Source organism: Coenobita brevimanus, chromosome 21 (assembly GCF_032717465.1).
Source record: "Coenobita brevimanus isolate Jiangsu-jjx chromosome 21, ASM3271746v2, whole genome shotgun sequence".
Lineage (NCBI taxonomy): Eukaryota > Metazoa > Arthropoda > Malacostraca > Decapoda > Coenobitidae > Coenobita > Coenobita brevimanus.
The window spans coordinates 29,709,825-29,722,303 of record NC_136974.1 but is presented as its reverse complement, the minus strand read 5'-3'; the positions used below and the strand labels follow the sequence as shown (position 1 = coordinate 29,722,303).

Here is a 12,479-nt window from a genome sequence, read left to right as displayed (position 1 = left end):
AACTGTAAATAACAAACAGTGGTACACTATTTGGAAGAAGAGAAAGATTGACAATAGATTGGATATGAGAAGGAATGGGTATAAAGCAAGGAGGAGGACAGAGATAAGATGGCCTGGTCCTAAAGGAAGAATTGGATCATTGTAGCATACTAAGCCGTTCAGGGTAAAGATATAAGGGATTCTGTGTACCTATAACCGCATACCATATAAAAAGGTACAGTAAGTTTTGGAATGACTAAACGCAGAGCAACATCATGACAAAGCTGAGGGTTACAAGAAGCTGTCCAATAATGACGAAACACAAGAATACCTAATAAACGTATGCCTCTCTCTTTTACCTGCCATATAAGAAAAAAAACAATTATTATCCTGACCATATTTTCCGCCTAATGATACGATGGAGTAGGACCCCCAAAACAAGGAAAGAGAAAGTGACTATGAATATACGCACAAATTAACCGATTTAAGTGTGACAAATAAGGAATATGACCCCAAGACCATATCCCAAAACAGGACAAGGTAACTAAAGAAGATAATTAAAGATGTAAATACTGCAATCGACAAGAGCCAAAAATATATATATATATATATCCGGCAGTTACAACAAAAACTACTAAATTAATGACGTGAAAACTATAAAATAATCCAACTGATAATCAGGATAAATTATTCAGTGGTAATGACAAAACAAATAAGAAATGAAGACAACAAAAAGAGGGAAAAAAAATTACCTAAGACCCTGGGTACAATCTAGAGAAACCGTTGGATGTCAGGCAGAGCTTTTCAAGTCTTAGATGAATCGTCCGTCTTGAGGGCTGAGGTCAAGATGCTGGTGAAGTTTTCTATGTCCACATCTTCATCATGTTCCTGAAAGCAGAGATCAGTCTACAATAACAACTGGTGTACATCATCAGACACAAGACTAACCATCTTACTTTTGGCCATTCTATTGGCAACCGAATATTTTCAGTTCAAACCATCACGCCCCATCATCACAAATAGTACACATCATCAATCACCACACTTGGAAACAGATATCATTTACAAAACAAGTGAAAATCACGCGTCTTTTACCATTGTTACACACACATACACACACACACACACACACACACACACACACACACACACACACACACACACACACACACACACACACACGCACGCACAAAAAAAAAAAAGTAAATGCTGTACTCTCAGGTGCATTTATTGTACTTACCACTAATCAGGACCTCCCGCATAATTCTGTCTATAAGATGTACTAACTGACATCCACCCCAAAAGTTCAGTTACAACCATCTCTTACTATATGGCACTATACAAACTGTCTAATTATCGTGTATCTATGTGTAATATGAAACAAACTGCCTTATGATGTTGTTGTGTAACCCCGGTCTATCTGGCCGAACAGACCCATCAACCGCAAGCAAGCAACCACTCTTCAAGACCATCCCCTACAGTGAATCGATGTTTCCTTGCGGTTGATGCCTCACCACAACGAGGAGTGGGGAAGAGTGTGGAGGTTTGGTTACCAGATGGATACCACATTTGCGTCTCTCCACCCAGGTAACAGGGACACCACAGTAGGCTCCACATCATCCCGTATGGTTATCACCCAGTGTTGTATATTGTTTCTTGGGTTACAGGAAAACATTTGGCATGTAACTCAGTGTAGCGCTACCTGAAGTGGAAAGACCAATGAGCAGTGACAGGAAGGTTGGGAGAAACAGGAAAAGAGGAGGGCAGACACAGAGAAAAGAATGACAACGGTGAAGGAAGAAGTAGGCAGCACTACATCAAGTAAGCAGACGATGGTAGCCACCACCTAGCACCATATTTTGTGATATGTATTATATACAGAGAAGTATTACTAAGTAACTATTGGTGTATATACTTCTGTTAGAGTAAGTGGTGGCTTACATAATAAATTTGGTACATAAGCACATTGTTGCATAATAAAAAAAATGCAACCATACCTACTATCTGAGAGTAATTTATCTAATGAACAAAAAAACATTGTCTCACGTGTATCTTCTGCAGGGCGTTACGCACGATACAGAGGTCGCCCCTCAGCTCGGATACCAGAGCTGCAATCTTCTCTGTGTTGCTAAGGATCTCAACACTCTGGGTGTAGGGGTTGTACCGCACACCAAATGGTCGCTGGATCGTTGACACATAGGCTCTGCAGTCAGATATATTAAGTACAATGTAATTTGAAGTATGTTTAGTGTGACATAGAAATCTGAAGTGTAGTAAGCTTATAATATTATAGCAGACTTCTAATGTAAGAGTTGGAGTAATAATATCCTAGAGATTTAAACTACAGGACTACCTCCTCAAGCTCTTTAACTGGACTGAACTATGGAGAATCAGCAAACTAATTGCTTCCACCACACATCAAGCACTGTAAGGCAAATTTAACTTTTAGTAATTATGTATCTGCTCATGATACACACGGCTTCAGGAGGGATAATAATTAATGAAAAATTATGTGCTTCAGCTGTGTGACTACAGGTAATTCCCATTAGTAAATGTTCAGGATGCCGGTAAGTTCTACAGATTAAAGATTTAGGATGAGTCTATGTTACAGATGAATACATATGATGTTTACGGATGAATTATACCTGTACTCGTAGGCTGATACCTCTTATACATATCTTGGGTGTGTAGTGAGCGGCAACATTATATAATTTCACATAATCTGCTCTGAAAATTTCTACATCCTATTAATAGTGCTGAGAGAAAGTACAAATACTAGTCATGCTCCTTTACTTTCTTCTTCCCGTTGCTGATGAGGAACTACATGAGGTAGCACTGTGCACCCTCGATTGAGGAGATCTGGCGTCCACCCAGGAGATAAACATATTTTCCAACACCTCACCGTGAGGATTGACCCAGGCCCAACCTTGGTGGAGCATTCTCTACCACAAGGGGGTGCTGGATCCCTGTACAATGTGTGTAATGTATTGTACCTGTACTACGGCCCCACAGACACAGCTGCTTACTGTGGTAGACGGGCTTGCTCGGCCAGACAGACCAGGATTAGGAAACAACAACAAAGTGCTCTTCCCACTGCATCCCCACTTCCTCCCTTCCTTCTTGTATACATCTTCCGACGTCTCTGTACCTCACCATAGCTCTTCCTGTGCCTTCTCAGAGGCATCAATGAAGAAGTAATATTGTTGGAAGTTCATAATGAGTTAGGCTCATATTTTTCTCCTCTCTTTTATACGTATTGCTACTCTCATTCCTCTACCTTTACAATTATTTATACCTCACCTGAGCTTCTCCTTGGCCACCTCAACCGTATCGGTGTAGAAGTACTGTTCCTGGAAGCTGGTAACGATGCAAGGGACGCGAGACACATGCTCAGGGTCAAAGGGCTCCACACGTGCAGAGGAGGAGAGGGAGTGACGAAGCTCACCGATGCTCGACAACAGACCCGCGCCATACACCCTCAAGTTCCCATCCTGAGGGAGCGTGGAAAATCAAGTCACGCTGGGAAAAGACTAAAGGAGGGATATAGGCCAGTATTCTCCCTAACACCATTTCCAGTCAGACTTATCTGGCTTATTACACCATACTGTCCTCTTATGTTACAAAAATCCTTCCAACATCACAGCGCTCCGCATAAATAGCGTGCAAAGGGATATCAATCAGCCATATCCACAAATAAATCGTTAAGGAAGAGGTGTTAGGGACCCTACTTAACCAACGAGAATACAAGACAAGTTACAGTGGGGAAAGAAAGGTCAAAATAAGTGGGAAATGATGAAGGTGGAATAAAACTGAAGTAAGAAAAAGGAGGAGGAAAAGAGATTAAGGAGGGATAACATTACGGTAAGAGGAGATCCAGGATATTATTGAGAAAGATTTAAACAAGATAATAATACACTGAGAAATTATTAACTACAATATCTGTCACAAATTATTACGGCAGGATAAAATTACAGTGGGAAGAGATTATGAATGGATTAAATTGGTAGGATAAGACTAGAGGGGGATAAGATTAAAAATAAACTAGGGTGGGACAGGAGTATAAAATAAAAAGGAGAAGATTTGCGAGGAATGGTATGAGAGAAAGGATATTGTGCGAGATGAACACAGCTTGAACAGGATTATGCTGGCGATGGTGAGAATGGCTAGATATGGGCTGACCCAGGCGAAAAGTAACGCAGTAATTCATCTACACTCAGCTACAAACCCACTCTATATAACGTATGATTTCGTTTCTCTTATCCAGGTATATGTACATAGAGGCCACTTGCACTGAAAACGTCATCACAACCCCTTATTTACCAGCTATGACTGTAGTGATGTAGGATCCAATAAATAAGGAAAGAGAAAGCATGAAAGAGGGAGAACTATGAACAGAATGCCAAGTGACATGACCCACACATTCGCTCTTACATTATTTAAGTCCTAGTGATCTTTGCTCCATCTCAAAGGCCTAACCATCTGCATTTTTACCCCCCTCACAAATGCACTACAACATAATATTTTGACGGAAAAGATGGGACAGAAAAGGGCTGGACTGGTTTGATACAAGGAAAAATAGGGATGAGAGGGGAGAAGGTGACGTGGGATAAATTTGGGTAACCTGACGCAAATAGTACAGTAATTTATTCTTTCATTTAAATAGTGAAATAAGAAACTGTTCATGAGTAAGGGCGACAGTAAAAGACTCGGTGTATTACTTTGTGTGACAGAATACAATTATGTACACTTGTGGTCAGGAATATTGCTCCACTTTTGGTCGATAAAGTATGGAACTCTTACACAATATTTTAAAAAGTTTGTTGGGTTCAGAAGATAATATCAAGGAGTTTCCAAATCTATTGTTCACTGTCTCGTTATTTATCGTAGGGAAGTGGGTCGATATTACTGTCCGCGATTGTACATGACATCGTTTTCATACACCACAGCAAACAACCTTCCAACATACTCACCTCTTTGCACATACCAAACTCCACCGTGAAGAAGTACAGCTGCAGGAAGAATACAGATTAATAGCTGTTATCCTGTGACAATATTCAGGTAACACTTAAGACACAGAGTTCATTCTATTACTTGATCTGGTTTATTGCAACGTATAATAAACTTGTTACAAAATATTTACTGTTTACCTAATATTGTGGCACATGCAAATAAATACACGGCTTGATTTCCTTAAGTGATCAAAGAAAAATGGTTTTGCACATTTTCTACTTCTAGTTTCAGTTCCAAATATCTGTTAAGGTAAAAAAAAAAAAAATCCAAATACATTCATTTACAACCACACTTCCCCCTCCGTGATTCTGGGGGCCAGGAAGAAATATGCTTTAGCGGAATTTATGAAAGATAGATTGTTTTTTAACTGCAAATATAGATTCATGGTCAAACTCTTCCAAACCTTTACTCTCATACCCCCACCCCGACATTACAGGCAAAAGTTTTTCTCCAGTGAATTATACATGTTTTCAGGTGTGTTCGCAGTATGCCAGAAAAATTAAACACGAAAAAACCAACAGCCACAAAAATGAATGAAAATGTCAATAGATAATGCTGACCTTACAGGAAGGGACACATACACGACATTATTTTCTATAGGGTATTTTATTACTGAGCTATATACCATGTGCCGTACCGTGTTGTCTATGCTGTAAAAAGAAAAGTGATTAGTAGGAAACATAAGAAACCCTTACATTACATATGAGAAAAAATTTATGAGTTTTTGAAGTAGTATTTCTCTGGATTTTTCAGGCATAAATCACGTTAGGCTGGATACGTTTACGAGAGAGAGAGAGAGAGAGAGAGAGAGAGAGAGAGAGAGAGAGAGAGAGAGAGAATTAGACCATCGCGTACGTCAGTGATATGAGTAAGCTGAATTGACGTAAGAGGAAGCTCGGAAAGTGTAAAGATCGCGTTTTAACACCTGAGCGGAATACCTGCTCATCGTCTTGTATGAAGTGTAGAGAAAGCATTGGAAATTTAAGATGGAAGCAAATGACACTAATGTAATATAAAGAACGTGGAAGCGGTTAACAGGAATCAGGAAAATAAGGAGCATGAATTAAATAACAGGGATTCAGAGCAGCATAATAAGGAACATATGTAGCGTGATAAGTAGAGTCTAGAGAAGAGGAGGTGAAGAAGAAGGAATTTGAGGAGCATAATAAGGCGCATGAATAATACGTAGAGTCCAGAGAAGAGGTAGCTAAATCAGAGGAATTAAAAGAGCATAATAAGGAGCAAGAATAATACGAAGAGTCTAGAGAAGAAGCTAAATAAGAAGAATCGAATGAGCATAATAAGAAGCAAGAATAATACGTAGTGTCTAGGGATGAGCAAGTTAAATAAGAGGAATCAAATGAGCATAATAAGAAGCATGAATAACGTAATACATAGAGTCTGGAGAAGAGTAAGTTAAGAAAAGTGGTATTAATTACAAGAAAAAGAGACATAATGTTGTTCCAATCTCTTGAGCTAAGAGGTGATGAAGGGTAAGGAAGAGAAGTTATTATGCCAAGTAAGAAGACATCAAATTAGGAAAACAAACGATAAATAATACTGACCAATACTAAAACAAAATCAAGAAAAAAGAAGAAAAAAAATCACATACACAGTTAATCAGTCCTATAAAGCATTTTTTTTTTTTCGATTTCTTCCTCGCTTCCTTCAGACGATTTTATACAACTTAGAAGAGGTTTTTGGAACTAGGGGGTTAGATAAAGCCTCCACTGATCCATTTACTGCTCTCCTAAGATTGATTAAACCGTCTGGAGGTACACTCGCTCCAGTACAGGCGTCTGAAACTTTAATATACTTTGAAACAGTGAATGAAACGTCTGAAAATAATCTCCAGTGGCGTTTCATGTGTATTTCTGCAGTGTGTGTGTGTGTGTGTGTGTGTGTGTGTGTGTGTGTGTGTGTGTGTGTGTGTGTGTGTGTGTGTGTGTGTGTGTGTGTGTGTGTGTGTGTGTGTGTGTGTGTGTGTGTGTGTGTGTGTGTGTGTGTGTGTGTGTGTGTGTGTGTGTGTGTGTGTGTGTGTGTGTGTGTGTGTGTGTGTGTGTGTGTGTGTGTGTGTGTGTGTGTGTGTGTGTGTGTGTGTGTGTGTGTGTGTGTGTGTGTGTGTGTGTGTGTGTGAGTGCGTGCGCGCGCGCCTATCCATTCAGGAACAAACTTTATGCAACATATGAAATACACAGTTCATTCACAAATTTTTTCCCTAAGAAGAAACATAAATAGCAACAACGCTCCCTGTGAAATCCTCGATCATTTGGTGCCTAATACTTTCTGCTGCGAGAGTACACTGGCAAAGAAAAAACTAAGAAAATAAGTCACCTGATTCAAGGGGCTTTAGGGTGAGAGAAAAAAAAAAAAAGCCGCCAAAAAACTGGAACTAGTTGGAAAAAAACTGGAACTAAAGATAGAACTAGTATGTAAAAAAAGGAACTAGCCCACAAAGAAGATGAACTAGGAGAAAAACTGGAAGTAGCCGGTAAAAAAAAATGGAACTAGTCGGTAGAAAATGGAACTAGCCAATGAAAAATGGAACTATCCGGAAAAAAGGAACTAGCCAGAAAAAAGTGGAATTAGTCGAAACAAAATTTGGAACTAGCCAGTAATAAAATGGAACTAGTTGGTAAAAAATGGAACTAGCCTGTGAAAAATGGAACTAGCCAGTAGAAAAAGATGAATTAGTCGGTAAAAAAATGGAACTACCCGGTAAAGTAAGGAACTAACCTCCCGCATTACGCCTTACCGTGGCAATCTTCTGCAGTTCCTCATCGTTGGTGCCGAGAGAAGCAAGACCAATTTCCTGTGAGAACTGGGCGAAGGAGGGACAGGCCAGCATCGGCATGTGTCCCAGCAGTTCATGGCAGCAGTCCCTGGGCAGAGAGAGAGAAAAAAAAATGGAGGACAAGAAGCGGTGCCCAGGCACAGCAAACCCGTCCCCGGCAGTCATTTTAGTGCTGACGTATAAACACAACAGGATATCTAGTCAAAGATGTTACATATCAAAGTTGGAGGAAAATCGGGTGAAAATTGACGATTTTATTCCCACTTGAAATTTTGGGCCCGACCCACCTGACATTGACCCCCCTACCGCTAATTAGGGGGTGACCCCCCTGATGTACTGAGGCATGTTATAGGATGCAGATTTGAAAGATGCACCTTTAGGTTTTGGTTTCATGTCTATATGACGAATTTGAAAGGAGTTATGGAGAACTCCCCCCCCCTTTTTTTATTTTACTTATTTATTTATTTACATTTTTGGGGCCTGCAGCCTGGGCCTTGGCCCAGTTTGGCCTAAATTTAATAAGGTGATCAGAAGGTCATAGTCGATCATCCCTGTAATTATAGTCAAAATCGCAACAGTAGTTTTCGCGTTTAACATGCATACATACATACATACAGACAGACAGACAGACAGACAGACAAACCGAGTGAAAACAATACCCGGGACGAGTAATAAAGTCTCAGAGTGAATAAAGAGCCTCAGAGTGAATAAAGAGCCTCAGAGTGAATAAAGAGCCTCAGAGTGAATAAAGAGCCTCAGAGTGAATAAAGAGCCTCAGAGTGAATAAAGAGCCTCAGAGTGAATAAAGAGCCTCAGTGTATCATCCTAACTTTACCCTTTCATGGTCGCGTCTAGGCTGGCATTTTATTCCAGCTAATCTTATTCGATTTTACTTAGCTGTGTTAAGATTGTACTGCTATGATTAACCTTCTCATGATCGGGACAACTACAGCATTTTGTTCCAGCTGATGCCAGGTCTAATAAATCACAAGTGTCATAGGAGTCTCATTGTTAATTCAGCGGGTTGTGTTGAATCATGAACCAGGAAGAGGCAACTAAAAGGGAAGTTATCAAGACTGCTCCGTGAACTGGATCATGCATACACACACTCATCACTCACCCTTTCAAAATAATATCAGAAATTAGTATATCACCTAAATTTCCATAATACAGTTAGTTCTCCATCGACAGGCAGTGTGTTGTTCCCTACACTATGGAGTAATAATTGCAGTACAAATTCACCACCCAGCCTGAACTCTAAATGATATACCACGGATGTATAGCGTTAAAACACCATCCATTATCATCCCGGTCTTGTTTACATGGAAATAATCCTACTGAATTTTTGTTTAACCCAACGGAACCTGTGCTAAACAACTACTAAAGATAAAATGTACCGTATATACAGTCAAAGCAAAATGCAAAAATAAAAACGAAAATAGACAATACCGGTACCATTTTACCCCTTCCTAGGTGTGAGGGCCCGATGCTAGCCTACAAGAGTCCGATATACTGAAAGGTATATGGTCAGCCTATTTCCCTTCAAGACATTACGTAATCGGAAAAAAAAAAAAAGTCAAATTCAGGGGATCGAATCTATGCAAGGGGGTCACTCCCAGTGGGATATTCTGACTAGCAACATTACTATAGCTAACACTTACGATGACATTATCATTCTGATTAGACTCAATCCACGTACCGACAGCTAAACATCAACGTATCCCCAAGTGGCCATTTCCTTGGACAGCGTACCTGACTGAACATTGAAAAGGGATATGCTGGGCCCTCACCATAGACCTAGTGTGTGTCTAGAGTTGTACAGCCAAAGGTGGTTTCATTATATAAACACAAGTTTCACAAGAACTCATGATGATGAGGGGAAGAGGGTGCTGAGGGGAGGGAGGGGGGAAGGTACCTACTGTAGAACCGTGCAATCAGTAGGCAAGAGCTTTATCATGGGTTATGCGTATATAACAAGACAACTAAAGACTGCATGGTTACAGAGAAGGCATGAACAAACTCTAAGGCTTGTAGAGGGCATTCTTTTTAAAGCAAGAGATCGCCTTTACCATAAGCCTATTGAACTGGTATAAATTCCACACCCCAAGACGGAAAAAAGTTACTGAAATACAGAAACCACTTACGGTGTCTTGCTGGGAGTAAGGGGATCCTTGAACCTTGCAAATCAAAAGGCTGGACATTATTACATGTGTATTTTATGTGCAATGTACCTGCAGCAGAACCAGCGGTGGACTAATTACTGTTACAGCATCCTTGAATGGTGATGCAAGGAGGACCAGGTAGGGGAAAGGGCTGCGAATGTACAGATAAAAATTTTGATATACAGAACTGGTACCGTCTCAAGGCAATGCGGTGTAAGCAGAGTTGGGTTCACTTTCAGCCGTCATGTTCTCCAGGCACCGTTTTCAAGAAATGTCAGTCAGTAAACTATGCTTTTACCATAGGCCTACTATGCATGTAAAGTTACACAACAAATGATTAAACAATGGAGTGTCTAGTTGGGTACACCATCAGGAAACTGATATACACTCTGTGAATGTGTGTGTGTATGTGTGTGTGGGGGGTGGGGGGTGAGGGGCGGGAAGGATCTAAAATCCTGAAAATAGACAAATTCTGCCTATACCACAGGCCTATTATGTGCACAGTTGCTAAACAAATGGTGTTTTGGTTACTGGGATATGGCCTCCATAAAATGTGGTGCATCGTGGGCAGTGGGAGACTGCCTGGCACCTTGAAAATATATAGGCCTCGTCTATACCGTAAGCCTAGTGGGTGGGTGCACAATAAGCCAGGTAGCAAATCTAAAGGTGACCTGGTTACTGAAGGCGTCCAAAGCTGTGATGGATGAGAAGGGTTAATGAGCTTTAGTTAAGAGGTAGGAATAACTGTTCTTCATTACCAATCAAATCAATCTTATGACTACACTTGGCCATGAACAGAGCCGAACGATGTTGGAGTTATCAGTCACTACCGAAAATAAAAAGCTATAGTTAAAATTAACCCACACTTACACAAGAAAGAGCAACCACAACTTACGGCTCCGGGGTGTAGAATGGGTCTGACGAGTGCCTGATATACTGGGTGCAGTGGAACACCCTGAAGGCCAGCCCCGCCAGGAAGTCACGCGGGGAGAGGTACCCAGCCACAGGACGAAGCGAGAACCCCGTCGTGCCTGTGGATGGTGGGGGTTACTGTAGTTGTGGAAGCGGTGGTTGGAGAATGAAGTTAGTGATGCTTAGTGGGAATACTCTAGTTGTGGCGGCGGCGTTGGGGTATGGGGACAACGACAAGAATCTGGACAAGCTGGAGAATGGAGTGGAAAGATGAGGAGGTCATTCGACGATGGGAATAGAGAGAAAGGAAGTATTTTTTTAATGCAAGGAGGGCGGAACCAAAAGTCAGAAGTCCATAAATTATTCCCTCTAACGAAACAAATAACAGCGAGCCAAATTCGCGATCCGTTCATTTCGAGACACCTGGACATACTGCGTTTAAATGACTGGAGGTCACAGGCTGAAGGAAATATAAACAGAGAAAATTAGTTCCAGAGCTGACCTGCTGCATACATGGAGGTTGAAAGTATCTGTTAACTCTTACATTAAAAGATTTGGACAGAAAGGAGGTGAAAGATGGCTGCCAGACGGGTGCTACGCCCCCTCCGTAGTGGAACAGGGATGCAGCAGGCAGTTCAGAGAGAAGTGACCAATGAGTAGAGACAGAAAAGACAGTGCGGCAAAGAAACAGAAGTTGAACGGAACCAGTAAGAAGAGGAGAGTTAACGAGACGAAAAGCCTTTGACTTCACCCTGTTGAGAAGAGCTGTATATGGGTGATCTTCCCCTCCTCCCTCCACACACATACACACATGAGTTGTACTCTACACAGGGGCGAATAAAACCCCTGTATAAAGTCAACAACTGTACTGGGTAAAGAAAGCACAGAGTTTGCTTAGTACACCTAATCTCTTGGAAGCAGATTTTACATGAGAGGTAATATGATCTTTTCATGATAATTTCAAGAGAACGAAACCCCTAGTATGTTCATAGGTGATGCAGCATTGAGTTGGATATTGCTAAAAATTAGAGGGTACTCCTGTGGAAGATCTGACGTGTAGAAAGACGTAAGAACTGAGAGTCTGATACATTAAAAACAAGATTAATTTTATTCCAATTAGAGATATGAGCCAAGTCAGACATTACATGTGCCATAGCTTCAACCCTTGATTGCTGAAGTAATTGCTGAGATGGACGTTGCTGGAATCGAATGGAAAGGTGAAGGGTGGAGTCATCAGGGTATAAGTGGATAGGGTTAAATGTACAGGTTAGAAAGTCACTGATGAATAGACGGAAGAGAGTTGGTGATAGTACAGAACCCTGAGGATCACAACTACTGATAGCTCTAGAAGAGCGGTGACCGTCTACGACAGCATCTATAGATCGATCATTAAGGAAGCTAGAGATGATTGCACGGATGGAAGGATAGAAACCGTAAAAAGGCAGTTTGGAAATTAAATATTCATGCCATACTCGATCGAAAGCTTTAAGATGTCAAGTACAATGGCAAAGCTTTCGCCAAAGTCCCGAAAAGAGGATGACCAAGAGTCTGAAAGGTAGGTGAGAAGATCGCCAGTGGAGCGTCATTGGTGGAACCCATACTGGCGATCGAAAAGAGGGTTA

General features: G+C 41.0%; 1 protein-coding gene across 1 annotated transcript in view; it reads right to left on the bottom strand.

Moving 5' to 3' along the window:
• Nucleotides 1–783: 783 nt before the first annotated feature.
• Nucleotides 784–12,479, bottom strand: part of Trhn (tryptophan hydroxylase) — a 63,092-nt gene continuing 51,396 nt past the window's right edge. Inside the window, exons 12-17 of the mRNA XM_080266588.1 lie at nucleotides 10,841–10,976; nucleotides 7,745–7,871; nucleotides 4,950–4,988; nucleotides 3,280–3,470; nucleotides 2,026–2,182; nucleotides 784–867 (exon numbers count right to left, since the gene is read on the bottom strand). Coding sequence (XP_080122714.1) covers nucleotides 784–867; nucleotides 2,026–2,182; nucleotides 3,280–3,470; nucleotides 4,950–4,988; nucleotides 7,745–7,871; nucleotides 10,841–10,976 — 734 coding nt within the window. The remainder of the gene's footprint in view (nucleotides 868–2,025; nucleotides 2,183–3,279; nucleotides 3,471–4,949; nucleotides 4,989–7,744; nucleotides 7,872–10,840; nucleotides 10,977–12,479) is intronic.